A 25,377-nucleotide genomic window follows, 5' to 3' on the forward strand; every position below is an offset into this window, starting at 1 on the left:
ATATTAATGAATGATGGGAAAATGAGTTTGAAAATATTTGCAGTTTTGCATGCTAGGCTATATATCTTCATGTGTGCATACACAAATCTGGATAAATTGAGAATCGTGATTTTTGTTTGTTTGTTTAAAATAGAGATCATGATTCTCCCACGATTCTGAATAGACAACTAAACAAAATAACATGTTATTTAATTAATTTGAATAAATTTTTTTATCGATTTGAATGAATGATTCAATGACTCATTCATAAAGACTTCACTTGTTGACTCATTCATAAAGACTTCATTTGTTTCATTACTGGATGAATCAGCGTTTTTGAACAAATCTGTTGAATGAATGATTCAGTGACTCCATCATATAGGGTGCTTCTCAAATGGAAGGCTGCATCCTATAAGGCTGCGTCTTTCCTAGTCCAGTCTTACTGAGGGTTGTAGGCTAGTGTCCTCCTCAGCGTTAAACACTAGAATGAGACAGTCTAAGTGCGCATGGGTACGTCACGCATGTTCCTGCCCCCATGGTCACGGCATAAATACTATTACAACTTAATTTTGGAAAAAACCTTTGTATTAAAAATCTTTATATTAACTAGCTTTCTATTAATGGAATACAGTGAATAACAACCGTCTGTAGTCTCTCAGTGACTTGCATTTTTTGCAGTTTAGTGATTAATTTACATTTCTTACATTTCTTATATTTCACAATGAACTCAGACAAGCTCAGCGCTCACTCGTTTTCCTTCAGTTCTTTTTTGTGAATTGTAATGTGTGCAAAGGATTGTGGGTGATTGAAGGACATGAAGGATTCACTTGATGCATCCTTCAAAAGAAACAAAGGCTAGGCTACCTTCTAAAGATCCTTCAATTTGAGATGGCCTTCAGCAGTGCTTAATGACGTGGCAGCCGAGTTATGCAGCCTCAATATCGCAATATTTTAACGAAGCTATAGTGCATACAGTATGTATGAGGGTGAGTGTAGATGAGTTTACATGTGTTGAATAACTTGAATATGTACGTGCCTGGGTAGACTCATAAATGGAGGCAATGAAGTGTGGAGAATGAGTAAATAAACAGGAAAGGGTGAGGGAAGAACAGAGGGAGAGGAAGAGTAATGGTAAGAGACCGAGATGAGAGGTATGGGTTTAAATACACTATTCACCTCATATCACTCTTTAGTTATGTTGCCCTGTTGTCATGGAATTCTAAAATGTGTCTATGCAGATGGATTATAATATTTAAATGCAAGATATTATTTATTTCTGAAAATTGTATAGTAGGCTGACTTTTTCATCATAGAAAACTGCCATTCTGTTTTTGAACATCATTGCAATTTTAACAGAAAAATATTATAAAGCTACTACAGTAAAAAATTGGCTATTGGTTAACTGGAAATTACATTATTTTATATTTTTAGACAGAAATTATATAATATTTAATGGGACAATACATGTACCTTTTACAATAAAATACTAGGCACATTACCTTAGTATTTCCCAGAAGTTTGAGTGTCAGCAAATCAGTGAAGAGATTCATGAGAGGGGTAAATACTTGCCCAATGCTCAGGCACTAAACACTCCCTCTACTGATCAGAAATGTTAATGCACTCTGTACAGCACACATGTGAGGCTTCTTATTTATCATAAGATTACATGGACGTTCATGTAACATTCTTCCCTCAACCAGTTTAGGCAGATACTGTACAGTATGTTGGTTTTGAGGGAGGTGTCTGGCTCTGAAATGAAATTATTTGCTTGCTTGTCTTTAAAGAAACAACACACTGTACCTTAACTGGAAAAGCAAACACAACAAGCGCTCAGAACAACTTATCAAAATTTGCACTCCTGGCATGGTTCATTTCAATCAAGTTTCGCAAAGAGAAAAAAAGCAAACTGGTTAGTGAAAGAGGATGGTGAGATTAGAGAGAGGAAGAGAGAAAACTTGACTTGTGATCATATGCAAACATCACCATAAGAGCTAATTGTTGTCATAGCCATGCAACTCCCTTTCTTTCACCGTAGTAAGCAGTGTACACTTGAAATGAGAAGGAACACAATAAGGACAGCACTGCTTGTTTGACGTGCAGCGTTAGTCTTTGAATCTGACGGTGTGCTTTAAAATAGCTTTTTCAGTTTCAATTTAATTTGTCTTCCTTTTAACCAAATCAAAATAGATTCGAAGAGAGAAAGCAGTTTTCCTTTGTTCTTGTGAGTAAAATCCTCTGCCATTCACGTCACAGGCAGACACAGCAGCATGATGGGTTGCTGTTTACAACACTGCAACCTGGTGGAGGTGTTAAGGGGATGACGGCAATTTGCAGCAACAAAGTAACGTCATTTGTTTTCAATGAGAGTTGCCGATTTGAGGTGACAAGAGTGACAGTGATAGGCCGAATAGGAGTATGTTTACATGCATGGTTATAATGGAGCCACAGCAGGTTTTTGCATAGTCAAGCTACATTTTCCATCTCTCTGGCCAAGTATGACACAATGCGTAAAGAAATATTTGAAGGATTAAAAATATCATGCCATCTCTCTTGCAGAGAAAGCGCACAATGTTGAGGCCAATTGTAGTCTGATTGACATATATAATGCTGAACGAAGCCATTACATTATCTAAAACTGGTACAATTTCAGTCAGACTAAAGTTTCTTAAAAAGATAAATTATTGCTCTAATCTGACTGAAACTGAACTGTTAAATTGCATGAAAATGATTTATACAATTTTGATACAATATTTTTTTTACATTTAGAGGTACCGTTAAGACAGATTCAATTCATCATTATTTTACATACAAGGTAGGTTGTTTTACTTTCATACATTGCATATATTCAGCATGTGGCAGTCTCAGTCCTGATGTTTTTTGTCTTTTAAACAGGGCTGGATGGGGAATGGTTTGTTGGCTACTTCAGTGAATTCTCCACTCTCATTGGCTGTATCGTACTTATATGGAGCCTCTCTGCTTTTCCGCAATAGACACCGGGTAATTGGGCTCTAGAGAGAGACTAATTCCATCAACACACACAAACTCAGCACAATCCCCAGCTGCTCATGTACTTGAGAAGAAGCCTGCACTCCATTTCCTGCTCTTCTTTACCATTAGCATCACATTCCGACATACACTTTTCTTATGAGCCTTGTCTCTTTATAGGGTTTTTCACACTTGAAACTGTTAAAGGGATAATTTACCGAAAAATACAAATTGTCATCACTTACACAATTCTTGCAATTCTTTCTTCTGCTTAAAGGTACAATATGTAGGATTTTTGCAGTAAAATATCCCAAAAGCACTAGGCCAATGTTATATATTTTGTTTAGTTGATTACTTACAATATCCCAAATGTTTCCAACTATTTGTAAATCGTGAGAAAATTGCGATTTTAACCAAGGAAATGGGATGTGTCAGCAGGGGTGAGGAGTCGCCAGTCAATGGCGTCATATCCGCGTTACCCTCGGTTTCCGCTCGTACTGCCATAGTAACCATGGCGACAGACGTGGACAACTGGGTTATGCTTAGCAGGACGCCAACGCTGTTGTTGTTTTGTTCAAACATTATGGACCATGGCAAGCAGACTTTGAGACAAAAAGAGGACTAAAACGAAGATCAACATCTTTCGAGATGCCGAGAGCGCCACGTCCGCGACTAACTTCGACTTGACAGAGACGCGAGGACTTTATTAGACAGGTAAGCAAATGTACATAAAACTAATCAATGTTATTTAGTTCAACATGATGGAATGTTAGAATATGATCTGTATGTTATTCTAATGTTGATCTAGCTCACTGCTAGTCTCATACAGCCAACAAACAACCTAACTAACAACATTCAACACACTCAAAACAACATTCAACACACTCAAATGCCGTTTAGTGTGATAGTGTAACTGATAGAGAAAATGAAACAGAGCTGCGTTAACGTTACCTCAAGTTTAATTCGTCTAATAAACTGACCTGTGTAAGTAATTCAGCACTTGCGTGTAGTTCGGTAGAATGAAATGTCCTTATTCCTTTATATCCGCGGGACTCGCGTGTGGCGCTGGTATACGTCTCTCATTAGCAATCGCGCCTTGCTTCATACCAATCATGTTATGTTAAAAACATCAATGTATTTACTCATCCATAAAAGATCCATCAGCTTGACGACAAGATCCATAATTCCGCTTAATGCTTTGCGTCATCAAAATACGCCTTTGTTGTAAGACAGCGGTTCCCAAACTTTTTTCCTTGCGCACCCCCTTCTATGTCCCAACCGGGTTGGCGCACCCCCAATCCCCACTTAAAGAAATAAAATAAAAAACGCAACAAAGCTTTGTTTTATTGTCATATAAAGACTCATGTTTTATCATGCTCAAATAACCAGAATACACATGACAATAACAACATCAACAAAGTTTCAATATAATGCAACAAAGCTACGCACAAGCTTCCACTTTTAACCCTTTCACACCAATGCAACCGTTATTTAGAATTTGTCACTTTAATGTTTCCATGGTGACGCGTCATTGCTTGTCACGGGACACAGCGCAACCACAACACAGCGCTGAATGAATGAGGATCTGCTTTTATGTCATTTTTCCTTTTTTATCAAAAATATTCACAAATGTATTAGCTATAGCATGAAACACTGATATTCCGATTGTCAAATATCTGTAAGTGGACGCGTTGTGTTGTTTAAATGCCTTCATAACGATTGCGTTAGTTGAGCTGTATGCGCGATGGTGGGCGTCATGTTAGTTTGTGCCACAGTTCAGAGAAGAATCGGATCTGTTGGATTTACAACACGTCAGTTTCTCCCCTTCTCACGAAATACATGAACGTAAGAGGCTGGTGAACTGGGAGAAGAATAGGGTAGCAAAAATGTGAAGCTACGTTCTACACAATGTGTATCTGATATGAATAAAACGTGTCATCTTACAATAAAAATTATTATTATTGCCTTATCCTTAGATATCAGCAAAATCAAAATCATTGTTTTGCTAGTACTTATGTATATTTAAATGTCTGAAACTTAAAATAAACATTATGTGGTTGAAAACACTCAATAGTTGTGATATAGGCTATGACAGCACTGGCTAAGCGCCAGCCAACGCGCGAAAGCACATTTGAATTTAGAAGTTGATAACGTGTGCAGAGCAGTGTTTAGAAGAAGACAGCAGCTGTCTTATACGTTTCTATTAAAAACTAACAACTAATAGTTTTTTTTAATTTAAAATATAAGCGATTACAAAGGAAATGTTTACAGTTCATGTTTTTTTTTTTTATTGTATGGAAAAAATCCCATTTAAAAAAACAGACCGCCATTGCATTTTTCCTCTCGCGCACCCCCTGGTGACAGCTCGCGTACCCCTGGGGGTGCGCGCACCACACTTTGGGAATCCCTGTTGTAAGAGGTTAGCGACCCCTGGTGGTGAAAAACCTTACATATTGTACCTTTAACAGACTATCCCTTTGTCCCAGGGTCATTCTTAACCCTGGGCTATCTTGTTCCATATTTTACGTCATTCTTACTTTCATTTTGTTTTAGTAATTAATCCTGGGTAGTCAGGTTCAGAGATTTTACATGGCACATATGCAAACCATGCATATAAATGGTTTTTATTTTATACATGAACATATGATCAATGGTAACCAGGTTTTATCCATTTTTGAAGATTTATTAGCATTGGTGTTTTATATATTTTTTTTTTCCGGCAGTTGCACTTTCAATTATTCTGATTTGTTGTGGTTATTTTTTTCTTTTCCTTTTAACATAAATTTGCAACTTGGATGGAAACATAGCTATTGATTAGACAAGTAGTACAGCATCAATAATTTACTCACCCTCAAGCCATTGGTTTATATGACTTTCTTCTTTTAGCCGAACACAATCAGTTCTGGCAGAAGGGTGACCTCTGACGCGATCTATGACGTATGACGTTGGCGTAGCATAAGCTTAGGTGAGAATTGAAGCGGAAGCACAGAGGATAGAACAGAACAAAAAAAGTCGGTCACGAATTAGAAGTCTAAAATGGGAAGTTTTAAAATAAAATGACAGAGGTTTTTGATATAAGAGAAAAGAACTACGTCCTATGTCATAGGTTGGTCAGAGGTCACCCTTCCTCAAGAACTCAACTCTCTCATGATTGCACGTACGGCCATTGCTGGAAGCCAGTGATTATAGTTTATAAAGTTTTAAATATGGATGTTTTTCTTACGAAAACCCATCACTTCACTTCAGAAGGCATGTATTAACCCACTGGTGTCATATAGATTACTTATATTTTGGACGGGTGTGATTTTTGGAGCTTCAAAAATTTGGGCACTATTCAATGCAATTACAAAGCTGGGAAGAGCCAGAACATTATTTAATATAACTCCGATTGAGTTCAGCTGAAAGAAAAAAGTCATATACACCTAGGATGGCTTAAGGGTGAGTAAGTTATGAGATAATTTTCATTTTTGGGTGAACTATTCCTTTAATAACTGCTTGTCCATCTGTGGAAATGTCACCTTGCACATTCTCTCTGGTTTTCTGAAGTCTTCTAAAACACACAGCAAAAAAATTGTGTGTCTTCACTTAACATATATGTCATTCATCAATTTAGATTGTACATTTTTTTAGACGCTAAGATCTAACAGCGTGTGAAAGTTTGAGGCACTGAGGCAGTTTACGATTGGTTGTGTATTACTAAAAAAATCGTAATATTCTAAAAGTCCTAATTATCATAGCTATTTATTATCGGTACTACTAATTTATAATATAAAATGTAACAAAAAAATGTAAGACATTGATTAACCTGGGGTTTAAACTGGCCTTTACTGCTGGTTATATCTGGAGGGAAAAGCCCTTATGTCAGCTTTACCTCAATAACATTCCCATTTTGGTTGTTTTGAAATATCATTGTAAATCACCAGCGCTGCAACAGACCATCCAATCAGAGGTGACAAGCACACAAACACACCCTTGCCTCCAGCCGCTGTGAATTATGAACACAGACACATGTGATCACTGATCAAAATGTGTAAACATTACCCATTGAAATGTGATATTCTGGATTCATTGTGTGTCTTCCCAGGCCTGTAACTTTAACTAATCAAAAGACAGCTACCTTCTTCCCTTGTATTCTGTAAACCTTGTGTACAGTAAACACAACACACCCATACCGCGTCCCAGCAGGTCTGAGATACCCTTTTAGCCTGGTACATCTGAAATAATTACCACATGCAATTAAGCTCACAAGCAGATTTGTATTTTCCAACTTGTTTATCTTGGATCTGACTCATGAGGGACTCGAATTTGGACCAGCCATCTGAGATCTTCTAAAATGGTTATGTGCTAAAAAAAAAGAGTCCTAGACAGATGGTTGAAAAGACTGGAGAGCAGAGAGAAAATTATGAGAAGAGTAAACGCATGATGAAGGGGATAAAAGGGGGAGTGGGAGCTGAATCCTGGAATAGCCAGCAAGTCAAGCTGCTAACTCCACCCCCTCAGCCCCCTCTTCTCTCTCTCTCTCTCTCTCTCTGGCAGTCTAACAGTCTGTCATTTGAGCAGACAGTGAGAGCAGGAGGGAGGAAAAACAGGGAGACTGAGTTGTGCTTTTGCCTGCTGTTGACTCGTCTTCTCGCTTGTACAGTGACAGGCTGAGACTGTATATTCGGACAGTATATGATTCCCTAGCAGACTAGCTGGACTTTTGCTCTTCTTGGGATTTGTTTTGAGGTTTTCCTCCACACCTCTTTGGAATTACCACTACAGGGATTTCCCTGGCGTGAACGCGTGTGATGTGCCATGCCCATGCCTGCTAATCTTGTGGTCTGTGACTGGGGTAGACCATGAAGGGGGGCCACCACCATCGGGGCTGCGCCTGCCACCACTTGTTTCGGAAAGTCCTGGCAAAATGCGGCTGCTGTTATGCCCGGGTCAGAGGTCAGTGACTTTAACTTTGTCACAGATTACAAAGAGATGAAGGATAAGAAAACTACTACTACCCTTTGAGTTTGCAACTTCTTGGTCATGTGTGCTTTGTTGAATGCTAATTTTGGTGTTATTCCTGGAGTTTTTCTTCCACGCTGATGTTCTGATTTTCTTATTTGCTCTACTATCCTCTTCCAGCAGGTCTCGCTTTCCAAATCTGCATTGGCAGATGCTCACCCATCTTTTTCTTATCTCTACTCTCTGAGTGTGAATGTATTGCATTGCATGCGTGTCGGGGGGGATTCGTCTGTGCCTCTTTATCTTCTGCTCGCGCTCAGCCGGAGCAACAGATGTCTGTCACTTCTCCTGGTTACGGCTTCCCCTCACACTTTACATCTCACTCCCCCTCTCAAAGGCGTACACGCGATTATCGAGCGGCAAGAAAGGCGTGTGTGCATGTTTATGTTCATGCATTAGATGCAGCGTGTTTGCATGTAGATCAAGGTGCCATGTGTTCAGGTTTTTTTTTGTGGAGGAGCACGTGGGTGGAAGAAACTCTGGGAGCTGCACAGAAACATTCCATCCCCTATTTAACTCTGAGACTTTGACTAAGTACAGCCCAGGTCTCTCTTTCCTATCTTTTTTGGTTTGTCTCTCGGGATTTTCAGCCAGTCATTGAGGTTTCTATTGTGGTAGTTTATCAATAAAATTACAATTCTGTCATCATTTACTTACCCTCATGTCATTCCAAACCTTTCTTTTTTGTTTATACAATGAAAGTCAGTGGGGTTTAATGTTGTTTTGGATCCCATTGACTTTCATTGTATGGACAAAAAAAGTTTTTGGAACATTCTTCAAAATCTCTTCTCTTGTGTTACACAGAAGAAAGTTGTTCATACAGGTTTGGAATGACATAAATGAGTAGGCTAAAAGATGACAGACTTTTCATTTTGGGTAAACTATTCCTTTAAGGCTGCATGTTAAATGGGAGCTCCATAGCAAAATGTCTTGCGATTACATCTACACAATTGCTTCTTGCTATATTCCATCTGTTTTGAGTCTAAAATTGAATAATTTATGTTAAATATACTGCTTAAAGCTTTCTTCATGTACTCTTTTATCATTGTTTCAACGCTGCGGGGCTCGGCATAGTTCAGATGCCTCTAGTTTAATCTCCAGTGCTTATGTAATGGATATTCTTCCCCTGAGCCAGAGTATGTGCTTTCTACCTTCACTTAGGATCATCTAAGTTAACCTACATCATTCTGAAATAGTGTTGTTACAATACCAACATTTCAGTAATCGTTACCAATACCAGTAAAATGTATGGTTCTCTGTTAATGTTTGGGGGCCATTTGGGGGCAGTCGTGGCCTAATGGTTAGAGAGTCAGACTTGTAACCCAAAGGTTGTGGATTCGATTCTCAGTACCGCCAGGCATATGTAGGTAGGAGTGAATGAACAGCACTTTTTTCGACCCTCAATAACCAACTGAGGTGCCCTTGAGCAATGCACCTAACCCCCAATTGCTCCCTGGGCACCACAGCAAATGGTTGCCCACTGCTCCAGGTGTGTGTGTGTGTCCATGGTGTGGCAGCTTAAAAACACAGAAACACACAGAAAGCGAGTAAAGTTGAATATAAAAACCGAGCAAAGAGTGTTCCCTTTATAATCAATGAACAAACTATTGAGTGGATTAAATGCCTCTGATTGACCATTGCGTTGACACTCTCTACAAACATGTCTGTGGCTACACTGCAAAAATGCTGCTGTTGACAACAGAACTGATAAGAATTTAAATGTGTACTTTGAAATACAATGTAAGTCGCTTTGGATAAAAGCCAAATGCATAAATATAAATATAGCACTGTTCTAAAGTTGTGCCAAACCGTGCCAGCCTAATAAGTTTTACATAGAGTGTGTGGCATCATGTGGGCCATCATGTTTAGATCACATGACCAGATTAAAATTATTAATTTGATCTCAGAAGGCCCACTAATATTGCTCAGAGAATAAATTAATCATGACTGACTGTGAATAGTGCATTTCTACAATGTAGAAAATTATTACTTTTGCATGATACGAGTAAACCGCTGTATTGACCAAACAAAAATTACTGAGTGTACCTTTAAGCATCCATGGAGAGTAAATAAAACACCTCTTAAGTGGAAAATGGCAGTGCACTTCCTTTCACTAGCAATGATGACCGTCTCGAAGTGACGGTACCCTGTGGTTACGTGTAGTCGATTTCAAGTGCTGCTCTAAGTCAGCAAATAGAATTTTAATGTTGGGCATTAGCATCAGGCTCTTCTCCTTAAATATAAATCACATTAGGAGAAAGCTGTAGGCAGATGGACACGCTTAAACCTATACGTGACTTCCTCCCACCATCTCCCTCTCTTTCACTTTCCAAGTCTGACTCTGCTGCCTTGAAGATTATATGCCTCTTTCTGACACCTAAGCTCTATTCTCTATAATAGAAGGGAGTATAAATGACTGGTTTATGTAAGAGCGTTTAATCACGCTCGGATGAGGGCTAAATGTTTATTCAGCCCTGGGAATAAAGTACACAACCTGAATGCTCATGGAGCAGGAGGGCTGTCGACGTGCTGTTTTCTGCATGGTTAAAGGGGCAGACGTGATCGCAAGAGCTATCGGCCTGGTTCACAGTGTCACGCACATCCCTTTCGTGACCCTACAGATGTCTCTCTGTGTCTGAAACACACAGGCATGTCTCATACCAGGAGTGCAATGCAAACACTTGGATACACCCTTTTTGTTTTGATGTTTATAGGAAAAACAATCTAGATTGTGCAGAGATAATCATCTTCACATATCAGTTGTTTTCCAAAGGTTTTTCCTGTCTGTGAAGGTGTAATGGATGGAAAAGTCCAGAACTTTCACTTCCAGGAACCAACTTCCTCAACTTGTAGTAATTTGACTTTACCACTCCTCCTTAAAATGTGATAGGTACTCTGATGGTATCATATGGTAGTACCAGATGATTTTTTGTCAGAGCCAATTAATATCTATTTCACTTAAAAATATAGGTTATAGCATCTTCTAAATTAAAAAAAAAAAAAAATTTGCAAGTGGTGCACTACTGTTTAAAATGTCTGGTGTCAGTAAGATTTAAAAATAGATCTTTTTAAATAAATCTCTCGTGTTCACCAAGGCTGCATTTATTTGATCAAAAATTCAGTAATATTGTGAAATATTATTACAATTTAAAAATATTAATGGTTGTTGTGGCAAAAATTCATCTCAAACAAACATCACTACGTAAGAGACACTCAGAGTCAAATTATATAAAATAGAAGTATTTATTCTTGCAAGAATAGGAGCAGTCTAATACACAGTTGTTACCCTGTGCAGAAGAGTGACACACCCCCAGACAGACTGAACTAGCTTTTATCTTAGTTTCAAGGCCTTCTTCCCCCCAGAGCCTTCCTCCCAGTAGTTTTCCATAGACTAGTTGGCCCACTAAGCTCCCCTGCACCAAATGGCCTTCTGACATCTAGGTCAGAGGTCCTTGTTCGTCTGTTCTCTGGAGTGTCTCCCTCTTCTGCCTCCCCAGGTACATAAACAGAATCCTCTCTCACTACAAGTGGGAGACACACATGTGACATTCTTTGAATCATCTATATTTTACTAAAGATCAATGAATATCATTAAAATTGCCACCACAACTCCTCACTTTTTATCATTCTGATTACCCATAATCACAATAATAAACAATAAAACAAATTTTAAGTCATATCATCACACTTATACTCTTCATCTCTGATTTTTGCATAAATGATCACTCTCCTTGAACCTGTGAAGAAAAGTTTAGAATGAAGAAGCATAAGGCTGTTTTTGTGGGGGAAAGGCCCCGTAATATTTTAGCAAGCAAGTAAACATGTTTACGGTGCCGGGCTAAGCGAGAAATCACTGTTCCTGCGCTCCTGTAAACAGACCCTCAGTCACACCAGTAAGGAAAAAGGTAGTTTTAACATAGTAAGGAAACAAACAGATAAAAGTATAATAAAAATCACTCAGTTTCAAACCCTATCTTTGTACGCCATCTCGTAACACGGATGACTGCTGCTTTTAACCCTCTTTAAATCTTTTGCCCTTAATCTTTCTCAGAAAATAAACAAATAGAAGAAAAACAAACAGAACATACATTTAACACATATCTTACTGTAGCTCCCGCTACCTGTATCGTCACATAATTTTGTTCATCCTTGGGATAGACTGTCATTTTCACCAATTGAACAGACAGCATGTTTCACCTGTCACTGTAATCATATTCCCCCATGAATAACAAAATTATTAGAATAACAATCCTAACTCCTATCATTAAGCCTTTTCCATTAATCTACGCCCATCTCCATATTTCACCTCGGTTTTCCTAACCATATTTTGTTCACTTCTAATTCAATTTAGTAAGCTCTATTTAATGCCATATTTAACAAAATCTAACCAGAGAAGTCTTATAATTTTATCCATTCTTCTAACCAATGCAGTTGTTCAATATTAACTCTAATATTTCCTTTACGGACACAATCAATATATTTTCTACATTTACAATCAAATCAATACCTAGTTTGATTCAATCAAACAAAATCATCACAAAAACAGATTCTTCTGTTAAACTTAAACCATCAGTTGTGTTGATCATCTCGTTCGCCCCACGGACGTTCCGTGTTCTTTTACCTTTAACTTTTAATTCAAACATGCTGTGGTTCTACTTAATTAACCATATTTGGCAATTGTTATACCATCTCCCTCTTGATGCACGACACAACTCGAGCATCAATTTAACATAACATTTAACATAGTGTTTTTTTATAAAGTTTGCCATCAACACTAACCCAAACGTTGTCCTTCAGACAAATTCCCTCCAGACATCTTTCTCTGCCTCTGAAACAAAAATATTACATTCTTCACTTAAAGCCACAATCTCATCTTCTTATCGAAGTATTTGAAAGGCAACGGCCCACAGTCTCACAGCGAATCTTGCTTTTCAGGCCTGTTGTTTGGTCTCTCAAGTCAGTCATCTACAAACATTTCCAAAGTCATCAATTGTTTCTATCAGGTCAGGTCATGCTGTGCAGACTTGGTCAATGTCAGTCAATCATTTCTCCCCCTTTTGTTCACAATAATCATAAATGTGAGGGGCTCTCTTGATAATTTCATGTTGACTTAGCCAATATGTCACTTTGTTGTTTCCCTCAAATCTACAACATTTTCATTTATCTCAGCCCATACCAGATGGTGATCTACAACTACACAATTCCAATTTACTTAAACTGATCTTCAAATCTACATTATGTATGACAAAAGTATTACTACCAGACAGAGCTTGATGGCCAATCAACTTAAAGCTTGTCCCATGTTCTGTATTGTCTTTTCATCACAATTATCAGCTTCTTTAAAAGTTGTCATTTGCCTTAACCCATCTGTAATGATAAACTCATTCCAGAGGTTAATGACGCAATATACACACCATTCAGGCGGAATATTAGTGCCCCAAACTAATACATACAAGACATAAAGTGCTGTCACCATCACACTCACTCATACTAGACACACATATGTTAACTGCTCATTCTCAATGTTCACTTTTCTTTATATTATTGCTTAAAGATTTAAATTTTAAATAAGATTTTAACCTTTCCATTTTCCTGTAGCTTCTACCTAATTTTACATGGTATCTTAACCACTTTCAAAGCATGTCTTGTTCATTATTCATTTGATTTTTAGACAAGTCAGCTGGGTTGTTTTGGTTCCCTATCATTATTTTTCTTCAGCTTGCTCAGGCAGGCCGATAACAGAAAGACAGACACAGTTACCATCCCTTCCTCCTACTCAGGCAGTCTCTCTCACTATAGACAAATAATTTTTCCACCAGCCTCCTAAGGCTGTAACTTAGACAAAATTTGTATTCATTACAATAACCTTTGACCATTCACCTTTGTCATCCAGACTTTCCTTAAATCAAAAGCTGTCTTCATCTTTAGCCACCACCATGTCTAACGACCTTCAAGAGTTAAAACTATGTCATAGACCTATTAGTTCAAAATCAACACTATGATTTTCCTTGCCCATAAGGCAAACCAGTACATAAAAAGTTTTGCTACTGTCTCCACAACAACTAATGGGAATCACTTCATGGCCTCAGCTGGCTCTTGAAAGCCCACTCCTGTTAGCCCTTTATCTATAATCTCCATCAGGGTGTTTTCCCCTGGCATATTTGCAGACGCTTGTCACAATAAAAAACAAGCCATACAATGAATGCGGTTTCTTCTGGCGAGTGGTATGGAGGAACTCACATTTTCTGGGTTAGACTGCCATAACTGTTCCTCACAGCGCATCTCACCTCTCAATGCTCTGCTGACCCCGGTGGCCTCCAGTAATCAGCGCTCAACTCTCATACCTTTCTCACATATAACACCTCCATCCGGAGGTGCCCAATGTTCGTGACCCCCTGCGTTAGGCTGTCCCCTGGCCAGGAAGATCATCCCGTCATTGAGTAGCCACTGTACACACTGGTGACCGCTCTTTCCCATCACACAATCAGTTCTCTTCAACAGAACTCAGCTGTTTTCTGGAGCTTAGGAAAGGCACGTTCAAGAGTCACCAGAGCCATTCCGATTGCCTAATAGTGTTCACACAGGGAGACAGGTCAATAACAACAGTATTTAATCACTTAAATCCATTAACTATCTTAAAAGCAGCAACCTAGCTACTTGGATTATACTCAGTGAATTTAGATCACAACCGTACATTCAGTGTACTTCATCTGTAGCCGGAGCCATCGGTCCTGAATGGTGGAGACTAAATGAGACAAAGAAGTTACTGGTCCTAAAATAAGCTAATCAAAATGTCATCTCTATCTGTATTATTATTTTAAATACTTCTTTAAAGTCATTCAGTTTTATTTTTAAAACATCTCTGTGTCTATGATCTTCAACTGAAACACTGTGCTTTACTTATTATCACAGATACCAGCTTTTAGCTGACTCATTGAATGAGAGAGACTCTGAGACTCTATTGGATGGTACACTGCTCTCTCATATACATCAAACTTTTATCTACCATCTTTTAACTCTATCCCAGCTTAAGGCATCTTTGCCAGAAATTACATACGGTTTCAAATAAACATATTATTTATATTTGTCTTTTGCCCACCTCAGGGAATTTAGACATTACAAATTTCCACTCAGATTGAGTCTCTGTCGCACTGGCAGTTTCAGGCACTGCACACATCAGATTTTAGATAAGCAAACTGTTTCATTACAGCCAATAACAAACTTATCTTTTGAAAGCAAAACATCAGCTTCTAGTTCTTTCATGGTCAACTTTTCAAGCTGTTTGTTTAATCAGATGCCTTTCAACACATTTTACATTTAACAACTGTTAATTCAGTAGCCTACTGCTTCTGCTTATTTGTTCTTACATAATGGTAATTATTCTAGTTCTCAATAACGTTTCACATTTCTCAATCTCAATTACCATAGCTTAATCTCTGACTTCAAAGTTTTCTCTTCTAGGAGTTTATCAGTCTCCAATCAGGATTCACCCTAACTTTGACAAGGCTACTCTGCATCTTTTGCAGTTATTATAAATCATCTTTGAGATCTGTCTCTCTATATTACCTTTACATATTTTGCAACTCACATTTGTTGGAGTCACAAAAGGATTCACTTTAAGACTTCAATCTTTTGACCTTGTTTTTTATCTCTTATTTCTCAGACCAAAAATTGTCACTGTCGTCATTTAAACACTGATCTATTTTCAACCCCACATTATTATCAGAAATGTGTCACGTGTTAAATGGTCCTGCTGACCACAATCAAGACACTCTCTGTCATCTGGTTGGTTCGTGTGTCAGCCTCAACTACAGCATCAGACACCTTGCAGTTTGATCACTGTGAGCTTCCAAAGGGCTTCAACTTAACTGCACGCCCTTGAAGCAGTGTGTGTCCCATTCAGGAATGTAAACAGAGCCACTGATAAGCAGTTCTCTGTATTCTTTTTACAGTCCACCAATGGCGGATTTAATCACAATAGCCAAATCATAATCTTCATCATTATTATTGGCAGAACATTATACATTATTGATTTCCAGAATCTTTGGACATAGCTGTCTTTACCTTACTAATTTGGTATTATCATCAACAACACTAATTACAAGTACATGTCTAACATCCGGAAACCGGGCGAATAAGCAAGCACTGTTGCTGTTATCCCAGCTTATCTTTTACAAAACATCATCTGCAAATCTCTTCAAAGTGAGATCTTCAGAGCAGAGCTGTTTACAGCATTTGCTCTCTTCTGTCTCACTATTTATTTATTTATTTATTTATTTGTTTTCCCGGACTGTTCCGTTACTCTTCATAAAGTGTAACAATTTGTACATCATTATTTTCATTACAACTGGTTTGAAGCCTTTTTTCTTCCATCACATGGTTAGTCTGCAGATACAACTTAATATTATCATTATTGTCTCAGTCTTATCTCTACTGTTTCTCCAAAACAGATTATATTACTCAGTCCGTAAATTACACAGACAACCATTATAGCTACTTGCTTCAATACCCTTATTTTCTTAACATTAATAAAATAAAGCAGATATATCATCATTTCAATCATTATTTTATCAAAATCTAGAATTGTTCCCCATTCTGCTTAAAACATTCTTCATATCATGTTAATCCCTGTCAATCATACAATGCCTTATTTTATTCTAAAACTTTTCATATCATTTAAAACAGTTAATTTGACTTCCATAAATTCTGTCAGACCATGTCTATTTTCATCACATATAGTTTTCTACTATATTTCTCCTTTCTTTTCCCTACATGCCAGTTCCTTCATTATCCTCTCCTTTCTTTTCTCAAACATGCCAGTTCCTTCATTATCTAACCAGTACATGATTGTTTGAACAATCCCCACACACACATGTTGAACGCAGCCACAACAACCTTTTGTCCCGCTGCCCTGTTCCACTGATTCTCGCACACTCTTAGGCCCCGTTCACACTGCAGGCAAAAGTGGCCCAAATCTGATTTTTTTGGGGTCAAGTGACCAGGTCAGAATTCTTCAGAGGTAGTGTGAACACTCAAATCTAGCCCAGATCTGATTTCTTCAAATCAGATTTAGACCACATACATATGTGGTCCTGAATCAGACCCAGATCTGATTTTTTTCAATGTGGCCGCAGTGTGAACAATCAAGGCGGATTTGATGCGACTTTTACGTCAATCTACGTCGACATTTGTCACAGTTATGCGCCGGCGAAGCCCAAGACACAACAGACACAGACAGTAGCCTAACATTAAAAACTTGACTAGATATGGAGAACAGCGATGAAGCAAGTCAATGAGAGTGAGGTGTTAGATCTTAGTAGTATATGGGGAGATACTTCAATTCAAGCTAGAAGGACCTACCGTAACCGCTCCGTTTTTGAAAAAATTGCACACGAAATGGAAGAACGAGGACACAGGAGAACAGCGTCTCAGTGAAACTATTCACGTCATATTCCCACCACTCCTGGCTTCGTCTACGCATCCACACAGATCTCTGTAGTGAATTTGCAACTATAAACCCGCAAAAGTTTCCATTACACAAACATTATGAAATAAATGCGAATATGCTTACTTCCTCCATAACCTCCCGAACTTTAGTGCAACCGCGTGCTCCGTCTGATGTCATTGTTATTGTTCTTTTGCGCATGCCGGTTAGTTCGAAACCTCAAACAGTTCACACTGCAATCAGATATAGGTCACATTTTAAAAGGTAATGTGAACAGCCAATCAAAAAATCGGATCTGAGCAAAAAATCAGAATTGAGCATTAGGACTTGCGGTGTGAATGGGGCCTTAGTCTATTTGTGCTCAGTGTTTCCCTCCCTGGGGAAATCATGGTATTTTCCCAGTTTTTTCAATATCTAAAACATACATTTCCCCCCATACTTTCCTAGTTCTACAGAAAACGGTGTATCAAATTTGGCATGCTTACTCTGAGATTTTCCCATACTGGCTGTTTTCTGTTCCCTGTGGATTTCTCTTCAACGCGCGTTTTCTCTAATCTGTTTAGGCGTCCCCAACAGACCCGATTCTTTCTTTTAACCCAAATCGGTCGGGTTGCACTATTAGTGCCCTCCTAATTAAGGTTTACCAAAAACTGTTCTGGTTCCCCCTAATTAGCCTCAGTACCTAAAAACAATTTGCTCCGTCGTGGAACAACTAATTTTCAGGGTACCTATCTGTTTGAAATCTCTTGATCTGTTACAGTTCTCACTTAATCCCAGATTATTTATCTGCTTGAAATTTCTTGTTCTGTTACAGACCTCAATTAATCTCAGATTTTTCCCTCGTATCTGTTTGAAATTTCTTGATCTATATAGATCTCAATTAATCTCAGATTACGTACCACAGAAACAGCCTTCAGCCAATATGGTTCAATTTCACTCTTCTCCCAATTAAACCGAATTTAAATGACCCTTACCAGAGACGTTGTTTCATGCCACTTGCGGGTTCTTTAGATTCCAGTGGTCGATTCTCCCGGCCCTGATATCGGTCGGCCCCTCTCTCTCAAGTTTACGAGGTAGAGCTGGAACTTACTTAGTCCAGGTGGCCAAACACCGTCCGATCTCAGGTCCAGGAGGCACGTCCAAGGAATATCACTTCTGACACCAAAACTGTTGTGGCAAAAATTCATCTCAAACAAACATCACTGCGTAAGAGACACTCAGAGTCAAATTATATAAAATAGAAGTATTTATTCTTGCAAGAATAGGAGCAGTCTAATACACAGTTGTTACCCTGTGCAGAAGAGTGACACACCCCCAGACAGACTGAACTAGCTTTTATCTTAGTTTCAAGGCCTTCTTCCCCCCAGAGCCTTCCTCCCAGTAGTTTTCCATAGACTAGTTGGCCCACTAAGCTCCCCTGCACCAAATGGCCTTCTGACATCTAGGTCAGAGGTCCTTGTTCGTCTGTTCTCTGGAGTGTCTCCCTCTTCTGCCTCCCCAGGTACATAAACAGAATCCTCTCTCACTACAAGTGGGAGACACATGTGACATTCTTTGAATCATCTATATTTTACTAAAGATCAATGAATATCATTAAAATTGCCACCACATGGTCTAAACGGGTTGAGTAATGGGTGTATTTTGGGGCGTAACATGCAATAAACCAGTCAGAGTCTCGCATCACCCATTCCCTTTAAAAGCCAGTTGCTATTTACATGGCGGAATTTGCGAACGGAAAGACTGAACGCTTCTCCAGAGAGGAAATGTATCTGCTCGTGCACGAGGTCAGAGTCCTGCACGGGTTTGTATACCCGCGGGTATTTTTTGCTGAAACGGGTGAAAAATATCCAACTGTGTCGGATATGGGTGCGGGTCGGATCGGCAAAAGGGGGAAACACGGGTCTAAACACGGGTTTAAAACAGTCACGTGCAAACGTAAAAATATATGCATATTTTTAGGAACACATCTACAAAAATATGCCTGTATTTCAAGTTGATAAAATCATTTAAAATTCAATTCAGTTTATTTGTGCCCGTGCCCTCCCAGTAGTCTACTTTCACTTTAAAAAAATCACAACCGCGTGATCTGCCTGCAGTCGTCGAGATGGATCCTGAGGAGTTGAAGAAAAGAATAGCTAGTGGAGATTGTAAAGTTGTCGACAATACGTCATCAAAAATCAAGTCCAGCGTGTGGGAGAAATTTGGAGTTATCTCAGATGAAGAAAACAATATTGTGAAAGGCTTTGGTGCATGCAAAACCTGCCTTAAAGTTTTCGTGTTGGATAGCCGCAAATGTGGAACTTCATCGCTGCTGAGGAAGCACGCAGATAACTGTGGTAACAAACCAAGCAGTTCTATTAAACAGTATTTTTCAAAGGGGACAGAACTGAAGGTAAACATTTTTGTAAGTGAGTCTATAATGTGATAGGCTAAACTGATTTTATTTCGGGTGCGGTTCTATTTTAAGCGGGTCGGGTCGGGTGGGGATTTTAATTAGTGCTGCTGTCGGAAAACGGGTCGGATGCGGTTTTAAGCACTGCGGGTACAGGCGGGTGCGGATTTACAAAATCGGACCCGTGCAGGACTCTACGCGAGTTTAAAGGACGCAAGCAGACCATCTACGGGACAAGCTGGATTCCACCATATCTTTATGGACACAATAATAATCTTTTACATTGTAATCCTTTTATTTTTAATATTTGCCATGTTTGTGTGCTGCTGTGTGTGTAATAAGCAGTGTACACGCGTTGTGCACCCGCCTATAGGCACATATTACTAATGCGCCCTTTAAATAACCAAAAAAATACTGCGACTATTTTGAGGCAACTAAAAAAGACTGCGTCATTGACCATCAAAAACCTGGTCTGAAGTCGCAGTCTATTTCAGTTGCCTCAAAATTGAACGCGCCAACAATGTGCCTGAACACACCTAGTTTTCAGACATGAGCGGACAAATGGGCGCAAATGCATTTGCTATAAACAACGTGGTTGTCACATTCACCTCCTTCATCTGTGTCTTCACCTCCTTCATCTGTGTCTTCACTACACTTCCCAGCATTCCTGGTCATCATCACCTGCACCTGCACCTCATCATCCTCATCATGATCACCGTCACCTGTGTCCCATCACCAGCATGGACTATAAAACACTCACTCTCCCTGCAGTCACGGTCTGGTCTCGTCTATACATGACTCACAGACTCTCCGTCAACCAACCTGCTACTTACCAGCTTCCCGATCCTTCTGAATCCATCCATCTTCGGTGTGACTGCATCCTACCCATCTGCAAGAGAGAAAAGGACATTATCCATTCAGCTATGCCTGTTTAATGTTTCAAAGTCATTTGATCCTTACCTGTTATCTCCGACTGAATATCCATCTGCACAAATAAACTTTATAACTTACCATTCAGTCTGTTCCTTCTGTGAGCTCTGACAGAAGACCAGACCCAAAAAAAAAAGAAAAAAGTGACAGTACGACCGACCTAACAAGAGATGGACAAAGCGGGATTCATTTTGTGCTCTCTCTACCAAAATGGCCGTAAGATTGAATCTTACATTGAGGACTTTATTAAGTATAGCCATCTAACCTTGATCAGCAGTTGATGGATCTATTTTGGATTGGTTTGGATCCACAATTTTATGCGCTGATTCCACCCGGAGGTCCCGGTGAGACCATTGAACGGTATCTCGAGGCGATTTTAAGATGGTTTGGCTCCCTGTTCATGGTCAGTACCGCCCGTTCTAAGCCCTCTTCACCGCTGGTTCCGTCCAGCCCAGCCGAGCCTTCCCCGCTGGTTCCGTCCCGGCCAGAGACCGTCCAACTAGAGACTGTGTGTTCTAATCCCTCTTCCCCACTGGTTCCGTCCAGCTCCAAGCCCTCTTCACCGCTGGTTCCGTCCAGCACAAAACCCTCTTCACCGCTGGGGTACGTCAGGCACGCAGAGACTGTTCACGTCCCGTCTGCCCAGCCAGAGACTATGCATGTCCCGTCTGCCCAGCCAGGGACTGTTCAGGTCTCGTCTGCCCAGCCAGAGACTATGCATGTCCCGTCTGCCCAGCCAGAGACTCTTCCTGTGCCTGAGCCAGTGTCTGTTTCTGTGTTTGTGGCTGTTACTGTTCTAGTGGCTGCTGTTCCTGAGCCGGTGTCTGTTCCTGAGCCGGTGTCTATTCCTGAGCCGGTGTCTGTCCTCCCCAAGAAAATTTTGGGGGGGGAGGGGGGGCTATCCTTCACCGCCGTGGCCGCCCGAAGGGTCTTCACCCCCTGCCCTGGACGCCTGAGGGTTCGTCTGCTCCGCCGTGACCACGCCCACCTCCTGCCCTGGCCATGCCCACGTCCTGGCCACGCCCATGTCCTGCTCCGCCCTGGCCACGTCCTGCTCCGCCCTGGCCACGCCTAGGTCCTGCTCCGCCCTGGCCGCCTGCACGTCCTACTCCACCACGGCCACTTGCTCGTCCTGCTCCGCCTGGACCATCCTGGAGTCCGTCCAGTTGCACCCGGTCCACCTTCCCGTCACGGACTCAAGGATGCCCACCCCCCCCTCCCGTGTTCTGCCTTGTACGGCGCGGGTCGCGCCTAGCGGGAGGGGGGAGTTATGTCACATTCACCTCCTTCATCTGTGTCTTCACTACACTTCCCAGCATTCCCGGTCATCCTCACCTGCACCTGCACCTCATTATCCTCCTCATCATGATCACCGTCACCTGTGTCCCATCACCAGCATGGACTATAAAACACTCACTCTCCCTGCAGTCACGGTCTGGTCTCATCTATACATGACTCACAGACTCTCCGTCAACCAACCTGCTACTTACCAGCTTCCCGATCCTTCTGAATCCATCCATCTTCGGTGTGACTGCATCCTACCCATCTGCAAGAGAGAAAAGGACATTATCCATTCAGCTATGCCTGTTTAATGTTTCAAAGTCATTTGATCCTTACCTGTTATCTCTGACTGAATATCCATCTGCACAAATAAACTTTAACTTACCATCCAGTCTGTTCCTTCTGTGAGCTCTGACAATGGTGCAGGACGTGAAAATAATAACTGTTTCGGGCTGAAACTAGCAAAAAACATGTTCGTTGCGTCTGGTGCTTCATTGCGCCGGGTGTATGATAGGGTCTATATGTCTTGATTCATTGTCAATTTATAAATTTCACCCAATTTATCATCCTTCATGCTCAACTTACTCTTTTCTTTTTTATATTTATATGCATCAGTATTACAAAAAATCAACCACTTCCATCATTTCCCCAGTGGTGTAGCCATCTTTCCAATGACCAGCAGAATGCAATCACATGGCTTTTTTAGCCAAACCATCATTCTGGTAATTGCACAGCAGTGAAAGCTGTTTCTTTTCCACACTGCAGCTATAGATGGCTATTATTTACAAGCCCAGCAGGAATCCACTATATGGCGTCTCTTCTCTCATTCCTAATGAGCACCAAGTTTCGAGACGCAAGACAATCATCTGCTCAGACCAGTGGCGGCTGCTGGTCTTTCAAAGAGGGGAAGCTCATTTTCTGCCTACATCATACAAATTGTCCATTTATTTATACGTAAATTCTGCCCTACGTTCCTTAAAGAAAATGCTCTGTGACCCTGTCGTACCAACTAGGCATCTTTTCCAGTGACTTGACGAGTGTCCTCTTAATGGCCAGCAGGGGGAAATGTGGGAATTAGGTTAAATTGAAACAAGGAATGTGGTGTATAATTGTGTGAAATGTATGATGAAAATTGGCTAGCAATTTCGCCAAGCAAATACTAAGAAATAGGTTGCAGCAGTTTGTCTTTCGACTACACTTGCAAAATCCGCGATGGGACTGAGCTCGAATAGCTTCAGCGACTTTTTATAGTACAAAATCGCTGTCAATCAAAAGGAGATTCAGTCTTTCGACAGACCCTCCATTCACCCCCAGAGACGCTGAGCGTCCGTGGGCGGGACATAATCGCAGCATTTATCCAATGACCGTCTAGTTTCGAAGCACTGAAAAAAACTGTTCAAAGCAGCCCCATTGAAGTCAATAGACGCTAGGCTTCAACAGTGAAATGCACTGTGACGCTACGGGAATGTATGTGAAGGAAATCGAGTCAGCCGACCTACTATATGTAGCTGATTCTGAACGAACTTGTCTTCGAGATGAACGTGTTCTAACACATTTTTAGTCAATAAAATGTTAACACAATAGTAAATATTTGACCAATAATTTTTTGACATTATAGGGGAAGCCGAGCTTCCCTTGCAGTCTTAAAGAAATCCCCACTGGCTCAGACACTATTAAGGGGACCATGACTATGTAGCTGAAACAGTTCCCCACTGATATCTGAATGAAAACACTTGGTTGCTAAATAGGGTGTCTGCAGGTATGCATATGTATCATTCATAGACCCACTTAGAGAATCAATAAACTTCAAACAGAAATCTTGGACGTAATGGCACCATGCATTGATTTTATTAAATCAAGCATCAGCAGAAGCTTACAGTGGAGACAACACATTTCATAGTGATTGCACACTGAACTTGCTTCTAAAAAGACACAAAAAAAAATTGGACTTAGAAGCAAGGATAGAAAAATAGAGAGGGAGGAAGTAAAGGATGGAAGCAAACAGTCTGAAGAGACATAACTCAAGAATTGTTTCTGACCCGAGCTAAGAGTTTGTGTTATCTTTTTTGAAACTTGCTTGGCTCTTACAGAAACAGGAAGCTGAGTTTTTACCTCAGGAAAAAACATGTCTTTGCCTAAAATGAGCTGAACAAAGGAGCTTGTCGTAGATTTTTGCAGCTGTGTTCATTATGAAGAACATGCAATACAGGCTGAAAACCATTTCTGATGTCCCATGGAAAAGAGAGGAATTGTGCCCCCTGATTAGCATGGTGACGTTGTTTATTAGCATGCTCTATATGACTTGTTTTAGTATGCGAGTCACTAGAAATTACAGGTCCTGCATGGATTTTTCCTGGTTAAAGTGGATTAGTCTGTGAACAAGACCAATCTTTTTTTTTTGCACTGAAATAATAGTTATGCAACAGTTTAGTAAATTTCCTTAAAGGAGTCATGACATGGATTTTTATTTTTATTTTAATATGTTCCTTGAGGTTAACTGCACAGACAAACACCCATATATCCACAAAAATGATTCTCTTCAACCTTAATTCTTGTCAGGTTGTTAGGATTGGCCAACGTCATTGCATAGGAAAAAGTATCAGTGCCCTCTCACTATTGCTTGTAAGTGTTTTTAAACATTATGTAAATTATGGTTTTATATCCATAACGGTTTCAAAACACATGCGTTGATGTAAAACTATTTGTCGTATGCAAATCCAAATGAGACATTTTTAAAGCTTGATTAAGTAAATGTTATTTTTGTGCTGAGGAAGTTTCAAGCTATGAAACTTGTAGGATGTTCAATGTTTATGTGTTAAAAAATTTGATATCCTTACCCCTTTAAATTTATTAGAAAGTCTGCAAAGATTTTAAAAAGTTTCTGCTCTCTTTAATGTGTTTAGTTGTTAATGGATAAATTATTACTTTAACTCCCTGCTGTCCCTGGAAGTCTGTTGTGATGCAGATATTTGAAGTTCTAGCCTTATCTTCAGCATGATCCTGCTAATGCAACCTATATCATGAAAACAAGATGGCCGTCCCAAAAACATAGCTTCACTCTACCAAAGTACATGATCTTCAGAGGCTTGTAAACCTTTATAACCCATCTGCTTTAGACGGCTGGTGAAGAACAACGATTTAATGAAGCCCGGGTATGAGCATGTGCTTCTCGTCATGGTAGTGATTAAGAGGGAGACAGTACCACTCTGCAGTAAATCACAACATCTGCTGCTATATTGCATTTCTACCACTGCAAATCTCCCTACAGCTCCAGTGGTATGTTGCAAACCTACAGGTAATCTTGCTTTTATATATACTTTCCCAGAGTACAGGCAGTCATAACATGTGTGAATAAATCAGACAG

General features: G+C 40.0%; 1 protein-coding gene across 3 annotated transcripts in view; it reads left to right on the forward strand.

The window, feature by feature from the left end:
• The window catches only part of arhgef25a (Rho guanine nucleotide exchange factor (GEF) 25a), a 111,089-nt gene that overhangs the window by 23,247 nt on the left and 62,465 nt on the right, over positions 1-25,377 (forward strand). The window contains exon 1 of one of the 3 annotated variants that reach the window (XM_056239097.1): positions 7,501-7,899. The exons of the other annotated variants lie outside the window; for them this stretch is intronic. Coding sequence (XP_056095072.1) covers positions 7,806-7,899 — 94 coding nt within the window. The 5' untranslated portion in view covers positions 7,501-7,805. Of the gene's footprint in view, positions 1-7,500; positions 7,900-25,377 lie in introns of those variants that run through there. 3 annotated transcript variants of the gene reach the window in all.

Source organism: Rhinichthys klamathensis, unplaced genomic scaffold (genome assembly GCF_029890125.1).
Source record: "Rhinichthys klamathensis goyatoka isolate OS25496 unplaced genomic scaffold, OSU_Roscu_1.1 h1tg000020l_1, whole genome shotgun sequence".
Lineage (NCBI taxonomy): Eukaryota > Metazoa > Chordata > Actinopteri > Cypriniformes > Leuciscidae > Rhinichthys > Rhinichthys klamathensis.